The sequence below is a fragment of the Galeopterus variegatus genome, unplaced genomic scaffold (genome assembly GCF_000696425.1).
Source record: "Galeopterus variegatus unplaced genomic scaffold, G_variegatus-3.0.2 Scaffold1351, whole genome shotgun sequence".
In the NCBI taxonomy this organism is placed as follows: Eukaryota; Metazoa; Chordata; class Mammalia; order Dermoptera; family Cynocephalidae; genus Galeopterus; species Galeopterus variegatus.
Genome location: NW_007727462.1, coordinates 322,229 through 340,508, shown reverse-complemented (window position 1 = coordinate 340,508; position 18,280 = coordinate 322,229). Strand labels below are relative to the sequence as shown.

Genomic DNA, 18,280 nt, shown 5'->3' with positions numbered 1-18,280 from the left:
CGCTTCTTTTTTTCCTGGATCTCTAAAAGGGGAACAAGGAGGGTGCCACAGACGACTACTAATTTGGAAGCCCCCCCGCCACCACCACTTACAAGAGGGGCTGGGAGAAGCGACCCGGGGCGCGCCCGGCAGCAGCGCGAGCAGCTCGGGGGCGCGCGGGGCGCGGCGCGGAAGGGGTTAAGGCGCCGAGCGCGGAGCCATCTGGCCGGGCTGGCTGGTTATAACCGCGCAGATTATGCTCTCGGGCCGCAGAGGCGAAGGCTCCTCTCCCCACCGAGCGGCTCCGCGCGCCGCCCCGCCACCGAGCCCGGCGCAACTACTTCTTCCCTCTTCTTTCTTCCTTCCTCCCGTCTGTCCCCTGCTGGGTCGTGGCTGCGGCGGGGTGGGGGACACTTTGAATGACCGAGCTCGCGTCCACCTTTCTCTTCATGTCGACGTCCCTGGAAACAGTCACACGGATGCCATGGTTACTTCTGCCACGGTAAGGGGAGGCGGCGGGCGCGTTGGGTGGGCAGGTCCGGGGCTGGGGGGCCAGTGGCCGGGCGCGGGGACCCGACTCCGCTCCCGCCCCACCCCCATCGTGCTGCACTCGCTCACTTTCCCGGGCTTGTACGTTCCCCAAAGTTTGCGCTGGGATCTGCCCGGGCCCAGGCGCAACCGTGACCAGCCCCTTAGCCCCTTTCTCAGTCGCGCGCGCGCGCACACACACACACACGGACACGGACAGAGACACAGACACCCCTCCCCACCGCCTCCTCCCTCTCGCCCCTGGGCTGCCCAAGAAACCGCCCTCAAGCTGGGAAAGTGATCAGGTTTAAGGGACCTGAGTTGGAAAGGGAGGAGGGGAGGAGGAGAGGGGAAATGGGGACGACGGAAGGGGAGGAAAGGGATTCAACAGACCCGCCACCCTCCAACCCCCCAATCCACCCGTTTGCTCCTCCGAGAAGGTCCTCCCGTGTCCTATAACAAAAGTGGGCTGGCGGACAGACCCCGGGCGGGGAAGAGGCGAGGTTGCCGCCGCCGCTCCCGGCACGCGCTCTCCATCCTGCTGGCCACCGCGCCTGGTTCTCTGCAATCCCCGTTTCCAGCCCGGCCAGGACATGGGCTGGCAGAGCTGTGGACCTGGACGGTCGCTCCCCAGTTTGGGGAGTTGAGACTCCTGGTCCTGCGCCGCGTACCTGCTGTGGAGTCCCCCGAAAAGCTCTTCTCGGAAGCGACCCCGGGCTCGCGACCGCCCGGTGGCTACCCCACCCTGGGTCTTTGCGCAGATGTAGCTTCTCGCGCAGCCCGCACGTTCGGGACCCCGCCAGGGAGTGGCGGGCACCAGGTCAGCCCATCCCTGGGGATTTCCTCGCGGTTCCTCTGAGCCGGTTCTAGGAACTTGAGCGGTGGTGTGGGAAGTCTGGGAGACCTGGCGACTGGCGGAGCCAGGTCAGGGTCGAAGGGACCCCCCAAGGGACCCAACTGCCCCATTGTCCCAGAGCTCTACTCAGTGTTGGGTGCTCATAATGAAATTGGGGACCCTTGGGAGTTGAAGGTTCGGGAAAGGGGAGCGGGGTGGCCGAGGGGCTGGGGTAGAGCAGGAGGACTCTGCTTGTTGCTTTGGGGCACGAGTGGGTGCGCGTGGACAAGGCACTGCTGCTTTGCTGCTGCGTTCTTCATCTGCACTGAGACTTCTGCGCTGAATGGTGTGGGGACTGCTGACTAGAAAGGATTTCTGTCTTTGGAATCGTGGCTCGGTCGGATTCCAGGTGGGGGGAACATCGAACGGACCACCTGGCCTCGGCCTCGGGCGGCGAGCGGCGGGCGGCAGGTTGGGAGTCAGAGCAGAGGCAGCTCCCAGGACGCCACCGGCGCGCCCGCTAGGGAGGACGTATTAGATTTCATGTCGGTGAGGACTGTGCTGTAGCTGGACTTAGAGGATATGGTTGTGTGAATGGCGTCTGCTTTCCTTTGGAGGGAGATTGTGACTCTTGTGTGGCCAAGGAAGGATGGGGAGGCTTTTCCAAAGTCCGTGTGCTTGAGAGAGAGAGAGAGAGAGAGAGAGAGAGTGTGTGTGTGTGTGTGTGTGTGTGTGTGTGTGTGTGTGTGTGGAGGGGGGAGGGGGCACTCCAGCCTGCTCTGCCTGCCTTGGTGGTGTGTGTTTCTGGGGAGTCTGTGGATGGGCATCTGTGTGCATAGCGGGAGATGAGAGCTTGCGGGAACATAGGTGTAGCTAATGAGAAATCTGTGCCTACGAAGGGTGTCGGAGCAGGAAGAGAGGTGCGGTGTTGAAGACAGATGGCTTGTGCATGCCTGCACAGACACATGGAGTGGGTGTGGTGTGGGAGGGTGGTGTGTGTGTGTGTGAAAGGTGGACGTGTGTGGACGATGGGGCACCTGAGGACTACCAAAGGGATGGGGTGGGGGCGGGGGAAGATTATCTAAGGAGAGCAGAGTGTGAACTTTATAAGTGTGCACTGGGAAATCTGGCTGGGTTGGCATCAGGGCATGTGGAAGATAGAAATGTGTGGGCTCAGACACTTTATGGAGAGACCAGGCATTTTCAGGGAAGGATGCCTGCTCCCCCTTCCTGCCTCCCCAGAGAGGAGGGAATTGGAGAAGGCTTAGAATGAGGGATGTACATTTAAGGGGAAAAGTCCTTGTGTTTTGGCACTGGGTGGGGAACAGGGAGGGATATGTGCACAAGATTGGAGTGAGTGGAGGAATATATTTTGCTTGACTAGTGGCAGGCATGCATATTGTATAATAGGTTTCCTATTTAATAGAAGAATTCACTATCACTGATTAATATTGATTATCAATTAAAATTAATGGAATGTCTGCTGGATGCTCAGGCCATTGCTGGGTACTGGAGCATGGCACACTGCCCTGGAAAAATTCTTTCTTGGGGCTCAGCTGACTGCTGAACTTTTGCCAGGAATGGAGAGAGCTTGATGCTTGTTAGGTTTCTTGAGGATCTGTAATTCAGTTTCTAGAGATGTTTATTGATCTTGGGGACCAAAGGGAAGCTTACTTGAAATATATCTTTGTTTTTGTAAAAAGGGGGCGTGAAGATAGGGATGATGTATACTTTTGTGTGTTGGGGAGGGGGCTGGAAGGTGTTACTGTTTCTCGTAGAAGGTGTGGGCTGGGAATTGGAGGGTGCTGCACTCCAGGTCGGGATGCAGGTCCTGATCCATTTGAGGATTGAGTTTCTGAGAGTGCACGGTGCCTCCTTCCTAGCGGGACTGAGACTTGATATGTGGAGCTGGAGAACGGTGAAGCGGTGATCAGGGAAGATGTGTGTTGGGAATGTTTGTTCATCTTTGATGTTTTCTGGTCTGTGAGTGTAAAGCTAACTTCTGTGTGTGTGTGTGCATGCATGTGCACACGTGTGCATGCTCTGAGGGCTGGAGTAGAAAACTAGCCAGGATAGAAGGGATGGATGTATAGACTGGCTCTTGTGAGGGGGTGCAGCATGTGTTTTTGCAGGAATTCTGTGTCTGGGGAAGAATGAAGACTGTCTCGGATGCTCAGATGTGTATCTTAAATTTAAAAAGGTATAGATAGAAGAAGGGCCAAAGGCTTTGGGGACTGAGGAGAAGGTAAAGTTGGTTGGGTGCATCCCCTGAGATAACTAGTAGGAATTCTGTGTCTGGGGAAGAATGAAGACTGTCTCGGATGCTCAGATGTGTATCTTAAATTAAAAAAGGTATAGATAGAAGAAGGGCCAAAGGCTTTGGGGACTGAGGAGAAGGTAAAGTTGGTTGGGTGCATCCCCTGAGATAACTAGTAAGGTAACTGTATCAGTGCAGGGGGACGGGTGTGATAGGGAAACCCATTTGGTTAGGTTCTGCTCATGTGAGGGCATTTGTTTTGGGAGACTTCATTTGGCTCATGGCATTTTTGAATTCATTAAATTGTAGCTGTGCCGTTTTGAAGTTCTACATTGTTTTTTGGTGGAAATTCACATGTGAGACATAGTTGATATAGGGCTTGACCATTGCTCTGAAGATCTGGTGGCAGGTATTTCTGAGGACAGTGTGGTGAAGTGAGACTTGCGGCTGGGAATGCCTTCATTCTAGTAGCATTCTGCCACTTTGGAACAGTGTGACTTTAGACTATTTCCCTTTTTGTAAAATGGCAATGTCTATAATGACTCCTGAGGAGGAGCGTTCACTCCTCTTTTCCTCCATCAAAACTTGGTGTGTTTAGTTGTACCAAGCTGTGCAGAGTTGAAATCTAATGGAATACAGGTATCGCGTCGCATGGATGGAAGTCACTGCAAAAATGAGATCGCCACCTCTTCCCCTTTACAGTGCACGCTGATAAACAGTCTTGATGCCCGTCGCATCTCTACTGCTCCTCCACGGTGTAGATAAAACCTTCTATAACCGCCTCAGTTTACCCACCCATACACTGGAGGTTGCCAGCCCTGGGTTATAGTTGATGGAGATCTGTAAGGTTTTTGAATTATTTAGAAGAAAGGTAGTCCAAGAACCAATGTTATTAATTATCAGAGACAGATATTTTCCTATTTTTTAACATCAGCTATGCAGAACACAGTGCCAAAACAAGTGTGACACTGGGAACAGAGAAAATAGTAATTATCCTTGGCATAACCACCGTTTGAATAAAAGAAGAGAGCAAAGCCCAGCCATCCTGTGTTACCATCAAGGTCTGTTTTTCTCCGGGCTGTGGTCCTTGGCAGGCAAGAGCAGGGCCTGGGCTTTGGATTTGTGAAGTGCTGCCTGCCCAGTGCAGCAAATTGGGCACAGCTACTTTCCCAAGAGACAAAAATGGAGGTGCTGAGGGGCAAGGAAACCCACTGAAGCCTCTGAGTCCTCCCAGAAGCTAGTGCATGCTCGTCAACTCCTGGCCCAGAGTCAGGCTCCCATCCTCGAGTTCAGTGGCCATAAATAGTCAGGAGCTAAGCTATTTCCATGAGGCACTAAACCAATTCTGTTGCTTTTCTTGGCGAGATTGGGCCAATTAAGTTGATTGGAAGAGGTCACTGCTGATGGGTCTCACATTCCCCAGGCGGGACAGGCCAGCAGAGTTTAATTACATAACATTTCCCATCCCTGCAGTTCCACTCCCAGATGTATCAGATGTTCAGGCCTCTCCTCTTCCCTTCGGTCAGGACGCCTAATTGAGCAGGCGGCTCCTGCTGCAGGCTTCTCCAGACCTTTTCCTGAGCAGTTAAAGCGCTCCCACATCAACTGGAGGGAATGTAAATCTGTGTGTTGGCTGGAGGTGAGAGGGGATTCAGACCGACACAAAAGATCTTTAAAGCCCACCGCTCTCCGTCAAGACCTCACCAACTGCTGTTTTACTCTTTAATGAGGCACGCTGTTTCTGGCATGGGGGATGTTGAACTAATGACCGTTGCTAGGGTTTTAGATTTAGTTTTATTTAAAATTGAATTTGTTGGAGAAGAACCAAATCTTCTACTGGAGACAAGCCTAAGGCCCACGTGGTGCTGCTGATAAGGTCTGTGGATGTATTTTGTGCATGGGCAGGCGTGTGCACAGTGAGAAGAGACCACGGGGTGTCTGTGTGTGCATGCCGGGGGACACGTGAGCACAGGAGCTGCCCTGGGTGGGCAAGAGGCACTTGTCGAGCTTCTGTTATGGGTGGCAGGTTTATGAGCACCTGGCTCAGATTGAATTGTCATCATATTGCTTCTTACAGGTGGGCCAGCTCGTAGAAAATGATTGGGGCAGCTTCTTTCAGATCATTTGCATACAGAGATGTGAGAGCTTTAAGCGTGAGGCCAGTGTAGATACCACCTCATCCTTGCCTGGACAGATTTCTAGTAAGGTTGAGGCTGGACAAAGAAAGACTTTCAGAGGACTCACTTTAGAACCTGTGAGAGCACATGTAGATGGTCCAAGAGCTTTAAAAGTGTTTTGTTGGGCCGGCCCGGTGGCGCACTGTGAACCTGTGAGAGCACATGTAGATGGTCCAAGAGCTTTAAAAGTGTTTTGTTGGGCCGGCCCAGTGGCACACTGTGCTAGTGCGCTGCTTGGGAAGCGCGGCGGCACTCCCGTCGAGGGTTCGGATCCCACATACAGACTGGTTCCCGCTCACTGGCTGAGCAAGGCGCGGGGGCAACACCGAGGGTTGCGATCCCGTTGCCGGTCCCGGTCCGGTACGGGGGCAACACTGAGGGTTGCGAACCGTTGCCGGACACGGAAAAAGACAAAAAAAAAAAAAAGTGTTTTGTTGTTGTTGAGAGTTTTCCATAGCTCAGCGTTTCATTCTGCCTGAAAATACCAAGGGGCTAGAAACTGTATGCACCCCCACGAGGTCAGAATGCATCTGCTGTTCTTGTCCTCATCTGTCCCATCGTCCTTCTCAAACAGTATTAACTGGGCATCACCAAGGGCTGTCTGTGGATCCGGGCATCCTCACAGGACAGACCTCTGGCTGTGATTGTGGTTTAGCTGGAGAAGAACAGACTTTGAAGTAGAATTTGGTGTGGTCTGTTGTGATTGCTCACTGTTTTAGCAGCATCTCCAGAGAAGACATTTGTCGGGCCCCAAATCTTTTATGGATTTGTTCAGAGATTCTTGAAAGAATTATGGCTTTTGAATATTCAAGGCTAGACCTGTTGTAGTAAGCAGTAGCTTACTGATCTCAAAAGGTGTCCCAGGCCAAGGTGATCTTAAGCAGCATGAGGCTGCAGCAGGCCTGCTGACTTGGAGGTGGGCCACCAGGCTGTAGACTGAGCTCTGCCACTAATTAGTGAGCCTGGGTGTTCTCTCCAGGCTGTGATTTCCCCATCTGTAATGAAGGTCTTGAATTAAAACATTTCAATTTCCCACTCCAGCTCCACCATCCTAGGGTTCTACAGTAGCCCCGTCCTCATATTTAATCAGTGCTAATATGCCTTGCTTGGAGTACGCCTTGGCACACCCTTAATGAACTGTTTTTATCTTTGGGGAATGGCTGAGTCAAAGGCAGAAAGGCATGCGAAGAATTTGCCGGAGTGTTTTGTTTTGGCCAAGAATGGGCCTTGCTTGGAGTACGCCTTGGCACACCCTTAATGAACTGTTTTTATCTTTGGGGAATGGCCGAGTCAAAGGCAGAAAGGCATGCGAAGAATTTGCCGGAGTGTTTTGTTTTGGCCAAGAATGCTTGAGACGTCGGCTTAGCCTACACAGAGTGTGCAGAGCTGAAAGGGGTTGGGTTTGGCTTTCTGGTAGGCCTGGTGCTCATCATTCAGCTTGCACTCAAATGTTTTCAGTGTCCATGTTTCTAGCTAAGATAAATACTCACCTTTAAGATGATGATGATGATGATAGTTAATATTTGAGTAGTACTGGGTGTCAGGCATTAGTACAAATATTACATGACATTGTCTCAATACCCCAGACAATCCCATTTACAGATGGGGATACTGAGGTTCTGTGAGGATAAGATATCTGCTCAATCACACGACTGGATGTCAATGTGCTGCCTCTCCAGCCTGAAGCTTGTGATCATCCCATGTCCATCAGCTGCCAATCAAATTCTGTATTCTGTGTTCTGAGATGCCGTCCAGATGGGAGATGGTTCGATAACCTTCTGCAAAGTTTGTCACCCCGCAGAGTAACTTGCTTCATCAGAAGTTTCCTCTTCAGGTGCAAGAAAAATGTTTAGGTTTTGTAGCACCTGCTGGCAAGCATGTGTCAGATCTCTCTTGGCTTCCGTCATCCCTCCCCCTATACTTCCTGTTGACAAGGGAATCTGCCTGTCCAGAATGCAAGTATTGATTTAAGCCGTAATTGCCTCCTTGTAAGCTCTATAAGACTGGAGTTGGACATCTGGTTTTGATCCACACACCCACGAGAGGTGGTAGGTCCCAGCATTCTTGAGTCCTGGGGTTGCACAAAATCGAAGTAAAACAGAATACGAAGAGAGCATGAGGTCTCTTCAGAATTTGGAAAATGGCTTTCCTTGATAGACTAGGGAACTCCCACCATTTAGACGGGGGCCAAAGTTAAGGTAGATTTCCTTCTGGGAGGTTGGGGGGCAGGGGATGCTGCTAAGGACTGGGGTTCCCGGGCTGTGTTTGATGCAGAGCAGCTGTAGAGTCCTGTAGCCCTGGCATTTGCCTCTGAATGCAATTCTGGGCAGAACCAGAAGTAGAGAAGCCAGAAGGGTTCTTGGGGTGAATGTTGCCCTCTTTGAAGGGTTTGACTCAAGTTCTCATTCTTTCTCTCTCCATGGGTTTTCCTATTTTACTATCACCACTACCACATGCACACCTTCAAGGCAGTTAGAGAGATGCCTTTATTCTGTTGCATAAAGTTCTTTGCAATGTGCATATAAATGTGGAACACTAATCCTATGCCTGTTTGACTGTAGGTGCTCAAAAATATCTGTTTATCTTGTTTAGAACAACTTTTTACATGTAGGGTGATTTTTTTTTTTTAATGATAGCCAGGTCCTTGGGAGGTCTAAGCCTCCAGCATTTAAAAATACCTTCGCCCTTTGGCTCCAAATTATCCCTTAGGGAATATGTTTCAAGTACTCAGTCTAGGATTAGCTCCATCCTGTGTCTAGCAGAACTGCTCCTGAAGGCTCCTAAGGTACTTCCACCGGGTTCAAGAGGAGGATGCAGGTCTAGAAATCACCTGATTTCCCAACAGGTATATCCATGGTTGGGAAGGACCCAGCCCTCCCGAGCCCAGCTGGCTACCTAGAACAACTTACCACATTTCTCCCTGCACAGGACTCAGACTAGCTGTGAGACTTTGAGGAAATCAATTCCCCTCCATAAGCCTATTTCCTCTTCTGGAAAAGGAGGGAGTTGGACTCACTAGAGGGTCAAAAGGACCCTGCCAGTTGTGGCAGTTCAACTATTCCATGATTCTGCTGCCCCCCTCAGCCTCTCTGTGGCCCATGCCAGGGATTTCCAGGTATCCCCGCTGACCTGGAGGACATGTGTACAGAAGTGTGTAGGGGGTGGAGAAGGAAATCAAGTCATGTGCTGCCAGGTGAGTTACTGAGCATAAAGACGAGTGTGTGTTTATAAAGTGCTGAGGAAGCAAGCTTGCCAGATTTGTGGCGAATCTTGGATTGGAAATTGGGAGCATAGGGAGAGGTTTATGTGGGATAAAATGGTCTGTGGGTAACTGAATTCAGTAAGCTAAATCAGAAAGATATCTGACAATGAGCAGGGAGACCAGACTCTACCGCTAACTCGACCAGAGACTAATTGCAATTTTGGAAAGTCCCTGAACCACACCGGGTCTCACTTTCCTCATCTGTCAAATGAGAAAGTTAAGGGCTGCGAGCTCAGGTGATCCCTAACGTCTGTCCTGCCTCATCATTAAGTTGTGGGAATTGGAGGCTAGTAGAAAAATCTGGATGGGTGGATGGAGAAGAAGATACCCTCAAATGGCTTAAATGTAAAGGGAAATGTCCTGATTGCAAAGTGATGTGAGTGGTAGAAATATATGTCTGTTCTTAAATTCGAGATGGCATGGAGGGTATATTTCATGTGCATCTTGATTTTCAGATGCTCACCCCTCCATCTTCATCAGTGATGTTAGAATCAGCCTTCCCGTCTTTGCTTCACCATTACCTCCTCTAGGAAGCCTCCCTGCATCCCCCTGAGAGCCTGTGGGTCCCCTCCAGCCTCCCTATGTTATGCCACTTAGCAGCCAGTGTTTTATTTGCACTCCTGCCTTCTCACTAGAATGTGAGCTTCATGAAGAAAGTGATCTGTGTGTTCCCCCAAACCTTGAACAGTGTCTGGCACAGAAGTGTGCTGGGTGCATGACTGCATGACTGGTCATCGGTGAGTTCAGACCATGCGGCAGCAGTAGGATAACGCCAGGCACCGGGCCCAGAGAGGTAGTGCACCTCGCCAAGGCTCCAAGGCTGTGTTCTCTGTGTCTCCTTTTTGGTCTGTCCCAAGGCTAAGGTCATGAATGCTCACTGCCTGCCCATCAGGAAAGGCCATTCCTGCTGTCTTTAGGCCTGCCTCTTCCCCATGTCTTAGCCTGCCTAGTTCTACTGCAAACTTAGGCTCTTGGTCATGGGGAGTTGGGTGTCATTGCATATGAATTAGGGCAATCCCTCTTTAGACACTCGGAAAGTAGCTCAAAACACATGTAAATGTTATTCAATAAGCATCCTATTGGTGGCCTTGTGCTAGACATTGAAGAAGACACCAAGATGAATGACGCAGCCCTGGCCTCAGGGTCTAGAAGCTGGTGAGGGAGGCAGACAGCTTACAGTCATAGTGCTCCGGGGAGGGAAAGGTGACTGTGGAAGATGGAACGTGGGGGTTCCCACATTGAGTGTTGTTTTTAGTATGAACAGTGATAGGGAATCCTCTGGGTTCAGGAGCAGGCTGGACGGTCCATGAATGGTCTTCTCTTCCGCGTGACAGAGGACTTCTTGTCCCCGAATTCCCAGTGCCAGACCAGGGCTAGGGCAGCGGATGCTCAGCACACATAGTAATGTGAACCTTTGCTTCTTGCTGAGGTGACTTTGGGGCAAGAGGCTTTTGCACAGGCATCGGGACTTGGGCTGTGTAGGTGCACGTGCTCCCAGGTGTACTTTGCAGAGTTACCCCTGCGCGTGGCACAGGTGCAGGCAGGGGAGGTGGGTTTTCCTCTGCCATTTAAGCTCTGCTTTTCCCTCCTGCCTAGCTGCACACTGCTGTGTGCTATTTCTGTGGCCACTTCTGACACAGGGACAGACTGCCATCTACTGTCCACTTCTGTCCTCCGAGTCCCTTCTGCTCAGGGAGCTCCTTGGCATTGCTTTTTTTTTTTTTTCACATCCTGTTTTTAACGGGTCCGAACACCAAGAGGAAAAGACATCAGGTCCTTTCTTGGTAATTTTTGAGCATATAGAAGGGAGGCTTTGAGAAACAGAACACGTCTGTTAGATGACTTTCTTATCTGCTTAATGAAAGCATTCTTTTAAAGGAACCACCTGCCTCTGCTGAGCCTTCTTAGCCCCTGTGCTGGGTCCCTGTGGTTAAAGGCAAGGCCCTGCCCTCGGCAGCCTTGCAGTCCGGTTGGGCATTCAGGACAGACCTGCAGAAAGATGGGCCACATTATATTTGACAAGGGGCAGATAAGGAGCAGGGACTCCAGAGGCTTCGGCAGTTTGGAGGAAGGGGGAGTTCTTGTAGGCTGGGCAATTGGGAAAGACAAGTCGGGCAGCTTGACCTGGATCTGCTTTCAGCAACCCCAGTGTTTAGGGAAGAGGCTTCTGAGAAAACTCCATGTTGTCGTGGAACAGGCTCTGAATTGGGGGCTCAGGGACCTGCCCTGTGACCCAGGGCCTTGAGCTCCTCGTCCCCAAAGTGAGTCTGTTGGTCTGCTTGTTGTCTAAGGGCCCTCCCATCCCGACTCTGTCTCATGTGCCACACTGGCTGGGAGGTGGCTTCCTGGTGGCTAGCTTGTCAGGGAGCAGTAGAACGGGAGCAGTAGAACCGCTTGCATGCCCTGCAGGAAGGGTGCCTGGATGTCCGGCCCTGCGATGTCAACCCCACACACAGCGGGAGAGAGAATGTCCCCAGGGCATTCCAGGAGCTGCACAAATATGAGGGGTGGGACTCTCTGTGCAGCACCTGCATGCTGTTCTCTCCATGTCTTTCCTAGACTTTCCTTCCAGAGACATATCTGAATGGTGCTCGAGCCCAACATAGCTCTCCAGAAAGAGACCGCGTGAGTCCCTGGTGTTGGTCATAGCTCAATTCTAAGATCCCTTCAAGTTAGAATTCATTCCGCCATTGCTCTTATGGAGGGTTTTTTTTTTTTGGTTTTTGTTTTGTTTTGTTTTGTGTGTGTGTGTGTGTGTGTGTTTTAAGTATCTGAGACTTTTCCATGGTCGGGGATTAAAATGGGAATAAGGTTATTTTTCATACCTCATTCTCTCGTTCTCTCTCTTTTTCTCTCTTTCTTAGCATTTCAGTTACCACCACGGATATCTCCAGTGGGTTTATTTCACCTTTTTGTCTTTTGATACGTGTGTGTGTGTGTGAATGAGAGAGAGAGAGAGAGCATGCATAGGAGAGAAATATTTTAGACTCTGGTCTCTTAGCAAGTCTAGGAAACCAAGTTGAATTTGGGTTGGGGTACTGGTTGACAGACCTCAGCTTGTCACTGCGATCCCCTGACATTTCCCTTTTACTTTTTGGCTCTTGTATGAGTCAGGAATACATCGTCCCAGTCCCCGCTTCAGTGTTTACATCTCCTTTTGGGGCTTCTGTGTAAAGTTACCATCTGTCTGCAGCAAGTATTCCGAGTTCTTTGGGGGACCCTGTGACAGAGGCACAGTCAAGGAGACAGCCATTGTGGAAGGTCAGATTTTTGACTAAGAGAATAAGAAATGTTACAGGGTTGGAGAAGGATTCTGGTTGTTTATCATGCGTTTCCCTGTGGCATAATATGATATCTGTGACTATTGTCCAAAGAGAGATAGTGAGCAAGGGTTGGGAGAGAGATGAAAGAGAAATTCCCCAAGACCAAGCAGTGTGGAGGGAGATAAATCAGTTCCCAGCAATGTATGTGGAGCCAAACAACGCCAGGAAATAACAGAAATGTTCTGTGGTGTGTAATGTGATTTGTGAAGCATTGGTGACAGTAGAGGAGATGGGGGGAAGGGCGTGCCAGGTAGAGGAGGCGCATGGGAAGAGAAAAAACAGGGGCTAAGGAACCGAAAGAAGCCAGGTAGGTGGTACCCCAAGAGCAGTGTGGGATAATGGGGGAGAGGGGTAGGCAGAGCCCACAGGGAGCTTACTCTTTGCCCCAGAGGCGATAGGGAGCTATGGCAGGCTTGGAGGGTGCCATCAGGCTTTTGTTGTTAAAAAGATTGCTCTGGCTGCAGTGGAAGATGGCTCTTAATAAACAGTTGTCCGAGGAAAGGATGAGTGATGGCTGGATTGATGCAAGGACGAACGAATGAATGAACAAGTGAATGGAAGTCAGAGGGAGAGCAGCAGGCCAGATTTCATGGCTGGTGACTTTGACCAGTGCTAGCTCCAGACGGATTATCCCAGCCCGGCAGAACAGGGCAGTACATCGATTAGAGAGGCTCTGGCAGTTCTGAACAGTGTTTAACTAGCAACTCTTAATACTGAGAGCTTAGGGTAATTGGCACTGGGGGATATCTCCCAACCTTTTTCCTTCTTCTCTTATTTCCATCCTAATTTAATTTCATTCAGTATCAAAAAAGAAGATGGACTTACACCTCAGAGAATTTGAAACCGTGACAGCGACTTGCTCCAGAAGGGCTGTGTGCATTGCAGACCTTTTTTGGGGCTCATGGTAGAGTATGGACAGATGCTAAGGTTTCTGGGACATCTGAAGGGGTCCCAGATTCCTGGACATCAGATCCACCTATAGATGATTCCTATGGATGAAAGTGTATGTGTGCACTTAAAGTTTCAAAACCCCTGAAAATTACCAGATTCCACAGAAGCACTTTTGCCAGTAGAGGATCTGCATGTGTAGAGAATTTCTTGCGAGGTAACATTGCTTAGCACGTGTAGGGAGAGCACGTATGTTAGTGATCCAGACAGACACTGGCTTGCTACACAGCAACTTGGGATGTGGGAATGCAAGAACTCTCCTTGGGAAAGCCAAAGGGAGCCAGAGGACCTCAGATGTTATCTCAGAGGTCCTTGCTCAACGAAGGCTTTCCCATGTTCTCACTATTCTGATCTCACTTTAGCACTTTGAGATCTAACTTTGGCTAACAGTGGTTCCTCACATAGTTAAGGATGTTCAACTAGTTTGGGCTGAAGCCTCCTACTCCCTACAAATTCAGCATTTGCCTTAGAAATTGGAGACCAGGAGGACAGGTTCTCAGCAGATCGTGAAGTGCCCACTGTCTCCCATCTACTGGAGAAGATATTGAAGGTACCTGATGAGGTACAGGGGAGAGAACGGAGAGCAGACCTGCATTCACAGGACATGAATGATGTGCACGTATTTTATACGTGTCTCTTTACTAGTTTCCCCAACGACTCCCAGATGCAGATATTATACTAGGCTGGTGTGTGCAGTTTGCTTAATGTGTTCGTAATGCAAAATGGATTATGATCTCTGAATAATCAGATTTCCTACCCTAGTGCTTCCTGAGAACTTTCATGCCAGTCAGATGCCCTCCTCTAGGGTTAGCTGTGGATCAGGACTGCTGATTTTTGGCACCGGTGACTTAGCGGGAAAGACAGCACCTATCTTCTCTCTATTCTGTGGGATGCAGCCCCAAGTGCCAGTCTTGGACTGGTCCTTCCACGATGCCCAACCTAAAGACCTTCTTAAACCAGCAGGCCTCCGTGTTGAGAAAGCAGTTGTCCTGTTCCTTGCCATTTCTCTGTTAAGAGGCCAGGGCTTGCAGGACAGCCAAGGAGTGCAGGTTCAGAGGAGGAGGCTAAAAAGCAGGGCCTGAAAAGTCATGTTTCCAAGCATATATTCCCTGATTATGAAGTGGACAGTGAAGAATCTTTGCAGTTTCTGGGTTTCTCATTTACAATTCTTGCAAAAGACATTACTGTGCATGCTGTCAGGCATGCTAGAGCCGGATGTCTAGCACCCAGTGCTGAGCACGTGCTCCTGAAAATGTCTTGGACTTGGGTTTCTCCTGACTGCAGAGCTTAGGAACTACAGTGTGGTGGAATGAGCAACGTGGACCAGATGTGAGGACCAGATGGTGGTCCAGCCGTGATCTGCAGTGGTCGGCAGGGAGGTGGGACAGCCTCGTCCTGCTCAGGGGACTACTAGATGAAGTGCACATCACAACCAGAGACAAGCCCTGCAGAGAGCAGCGGGAGCAGGGACACACAGGGCTGTCGCTCTGTTTGTATCATGTAGGTGGAACTGAAGTCATTCTTGACTGTGAGTAGCTGCCACCATCCCCTCTACCCCAAACACATAGCAATCACCTTCCGCAGTGCTTTTTTAAAAAATTTCTAATGAAAGGACAGCAATGTTTCCAGGAGAGGGAAGAGAGTTGGGTAGAGGCTTTATTTATGGACTGTAGGCAATTTGTTTTGTTTTCCAGTGTCTAATCTAGAACATGTTCATAAGGGATCATGAGCAAAGTAGAAAGTTGGCTATAGTATTGAGCAACATGAGATACATTGAATGAGAGGAGGTAAGAGTGGTCCTCCAATAATTCCCCTATAGGATTACGCCTGGGAATTTAAGGAGAAAATGTTCTTCAGGCTATTTCTGCCTTGGAGCTAACAATGAACGAGTTTAAATGTCAGTACAGTGACATAGAGAGAGGACCCAAGTTCTGTTTCTACTCTGCCAATCACTAATAGTCACAACCGCTAGGAGCCTTAGTTTCCTCTTTTGTAAAGTGGAATAATAAACCTTACCTACTCGACACAATTAATGTGAGGTTTCAGGTAACATCACTAATGCATAGGAAAGTGCTTTTTGCAAGCTGTATATTACAAGTACATGCTACGGTTTAAACTGATAGATTCTTATGCTCATTTCACATTGCTCTGTTTGAAAGATGGCTCTTCTCCAAATCAGGCTGGGATAATGTTCCCTGGCAAGACACTGTCCTACCTAGGTGCCCCTGAAACATGGAAAGTATCAGGGAACCTTCAGGTGGCACCATAAGAAATGGGTTGGCTTGAAAGAATAGCAGTGTGTTACTCTACCTCTTTCTGATGCTGTCATCTGGGATATAAGACTCAGAGCATCCCCATTTGTGAGGGGCTGCTCGTGGCCAGCATGTTAATAGTGGGCATTCAGGGGGCAGTAAAAACGTTGTCCAGGAAATCTGAGGCTATTTCAGTACAGATTGCCCACCACTTCTGGGAAGCTGCTCTTGTTACGCTCCCTGCACACACACAGTTACATCTGTATGTGCAAAACAGAGCTTCCCTTCCAGCAGGAGAGGGCATCTAGTTGCAAATCTAATTATCATTATTCAGTATTGTCAAATATTCAGATTCCTTTCAGATTGCTCTTTTAACTGCTTCCCTGGGTTTGGGTTTTCCTGGTAGCAGGGTTTGGTGTTTCTCTTCATGGTACTGGCCTTCCTGGGATGGATGGTTGCTGCTTCTTATCGCCAGCTTATCTTCTGTGGCAGGTTCTCCTGCATACCTAGGATGTGGCTTCTGTGCTTGGCTTCAGCATTTAAAATTGTCTGTGGCTTTCTGAATGTTTACCTTCTTTTGGAATTCCTCATAGTTTATGGCCAATGAAAGTCCCCTTTTTTATTTTCAAGCCTAGGCAGTTATTAATTTGTTTTTTAATGTATTTGCTAGTGCATCATTTTGGAAGTAGGCTTGGAAGGACATGCTGATGGACGAGTGGTGGAATGTATGAGAAATAAAGATGTAGTGGGAGAAGGAGCCATCAGAGCCTCAGAAGGAACACATACCAATGTTCTTGTTGATTTCCTAAGGCCCGAAGAGCTTTTCATGCCTGAGAACTGCGTGTGTCATTACCAAGAGCACGAGACAAAGAAAAATAGTTAGAATGTTCAGTATGCTTCATTTATCTAATCTGAAAAAATGAACTCCGTGCAATGACCTAACGGGCATAAACTCTGGTTCTAAAAAAGCCACTCATTCGGCAACTAGCTTCTGAGCGCCTGATATGGTCAGGCGTTGTGTTCTCTGCTGGAGGAGTACGAAACCGGATGGTTCCGCACCTCCACGGACCTACAGCACAGCTAGGGAAATAAGCCACTGCCAACCAAACAGCCCTCAAGACAGAAATGACGAGGGCCATGGGACTGTTACACTTAGCGGGCGGCTGGAGTTCCAAAGACTCCTAATGGATAAATGTGGAGGCCCCTGGATCAGGCGAGGGAATTTTGGGGGCTTTGGGACAGCACGGGCAGAGGCACGGAGGTGGGGAGAAGCGTGGAGCGTTGGGGCGTGACCAGTGTTCCTGGAAGGGAGAGAGTTTATGCAGAGCATTGATAGGAGCTACGTCTCAGGGTAGCTTGCTGCCCCCTCCCCGCCCCTGGGCATTGGGGTTTAGGGGGAAGGGGCCTGTCGCACCCCTCACGGCTTTTCTCTCCTTTTTTGTTTTTGGTTTGGATTACTTCCCCCTGAGAGTGTGCTTTGAACTTTTTGGAAACTCCTCTTGGGATCATTTCATCTGTTCTCAGTTTAGCAACTGTGTTCACCTCACGGGGCTCTGCTTTGTATGTTGTAGCATCTGAGATTCGGCCTTCCTGAAATGTTTCTCTAAATTTAACATTTGGTCCTGTTTTGCTGTTTTGCTCCCCTCCTAGTTCCAGGAAAGGAAAAACTTACCTGGAGTGTAGGCAGGACTTCAGAGAAAACCCCAACATTTCTGACTCCTGAATTTACAGGGCTCTGCCAGACTCGGCTTTATGGGGAAGAGGAGAAGCACTAACAAGCCGTCCTCTTTGGTGTCAAGTGCAAACAAATCATTGAGCTCTCTGAGGTCCGCCAACCATAAGCTACCGGTTTGTGAAACTCTGGGATAATCCATCTGATTTAAGCCCTGCCTTCAGTTACTGAAAACATTCTCGCACATGCACTTGCTGGTGCATGCACTTAAAGTATGCACGGATATCTCTTTGTGCCCTTTCCTAGCTTCTGATGATTTCTTCTCCTCAAGAGGCTGGAGTCCAAGGCTTATAAAACATGACTTCTGGAAAGCTTTTCCTTCTGCCTAGCCAGGGTGTGATTTCTTTCCATCTTTTCCTGGAGAAGCATTGGCCATTGGCCCAGTGGCTGGAGCAAGGATCAGAGGCACCCTCTTATTCCGGGGGCTTATCCCTAAAGCCTGGGTGGGAATCTGCATTGTGGTCTGTAGTCTGGCTCCACCAGGCTTTGGGAAAACTTTAACCGAACTCATGACAACGAAATGGCCCCAGAAATGTGTGGACTTAGAGGAGCAAAAAACGACCTGTCCTCTGAGCCTCTGCAGGAACACAGTTTGGTATCTAGCCACCCTTAGAGAGAACAGCAGAGGAAATCGTGGGGGAGCAGTGGGAGAGCAGGTAAACCTGGATCTCGTTCCTTTTGTTAAGTTCTGTCCTGGTGTGGGAGATCCCAAAGGAGCAGATACTACCTTTATAAATGACAGAAGTGATCAGGGATTCCTCTGGTAGAAGTGATCGGAGGTTCCACTCTGGTGGAGTGGGATCAACCTCAAAGTGAAGAAAATTTCACTCTCTGTCTTAGCCATTAGGAAACTCCAGCCCATGCTACAGTGCAGTTGGTTTAGTTTTTTGTCATCACTTTGCCTCCGCCATTTCTGTGTGGTTGCAGCCATTTCTTCCAATGTCCCCCATGTCATCACTCAGACAAGAAGAATAGATTTGGCAATTT

At 49.5% G+C, this 18,280-nt stretch overlaps 1 protein-coding gene across 1 annotated transcript in view; it reads left to right on the top strand.

Moving 5' to 3' along the window:
* Nucleotides 1–255: 255 nt before the first annotated feature.
* The window catches only part of NTF3 (neurotrophin 3), a 63,817-nt gene continuing 45,792 nt past the window's right edge, over nucleotides 256–18,280 (top strand). The window contains exon 1 of the mRNA XM_008576440.1: nucleotides 256–481. Coding sequence (XP_008574662.1) covers nucleotides 464–481 — 18 coding nt within the window. The 5' untranslated portion in view covers nucleotides 256–463. The remainder of the gene's footprint in view (nucleotides 482–18,280) is intronic.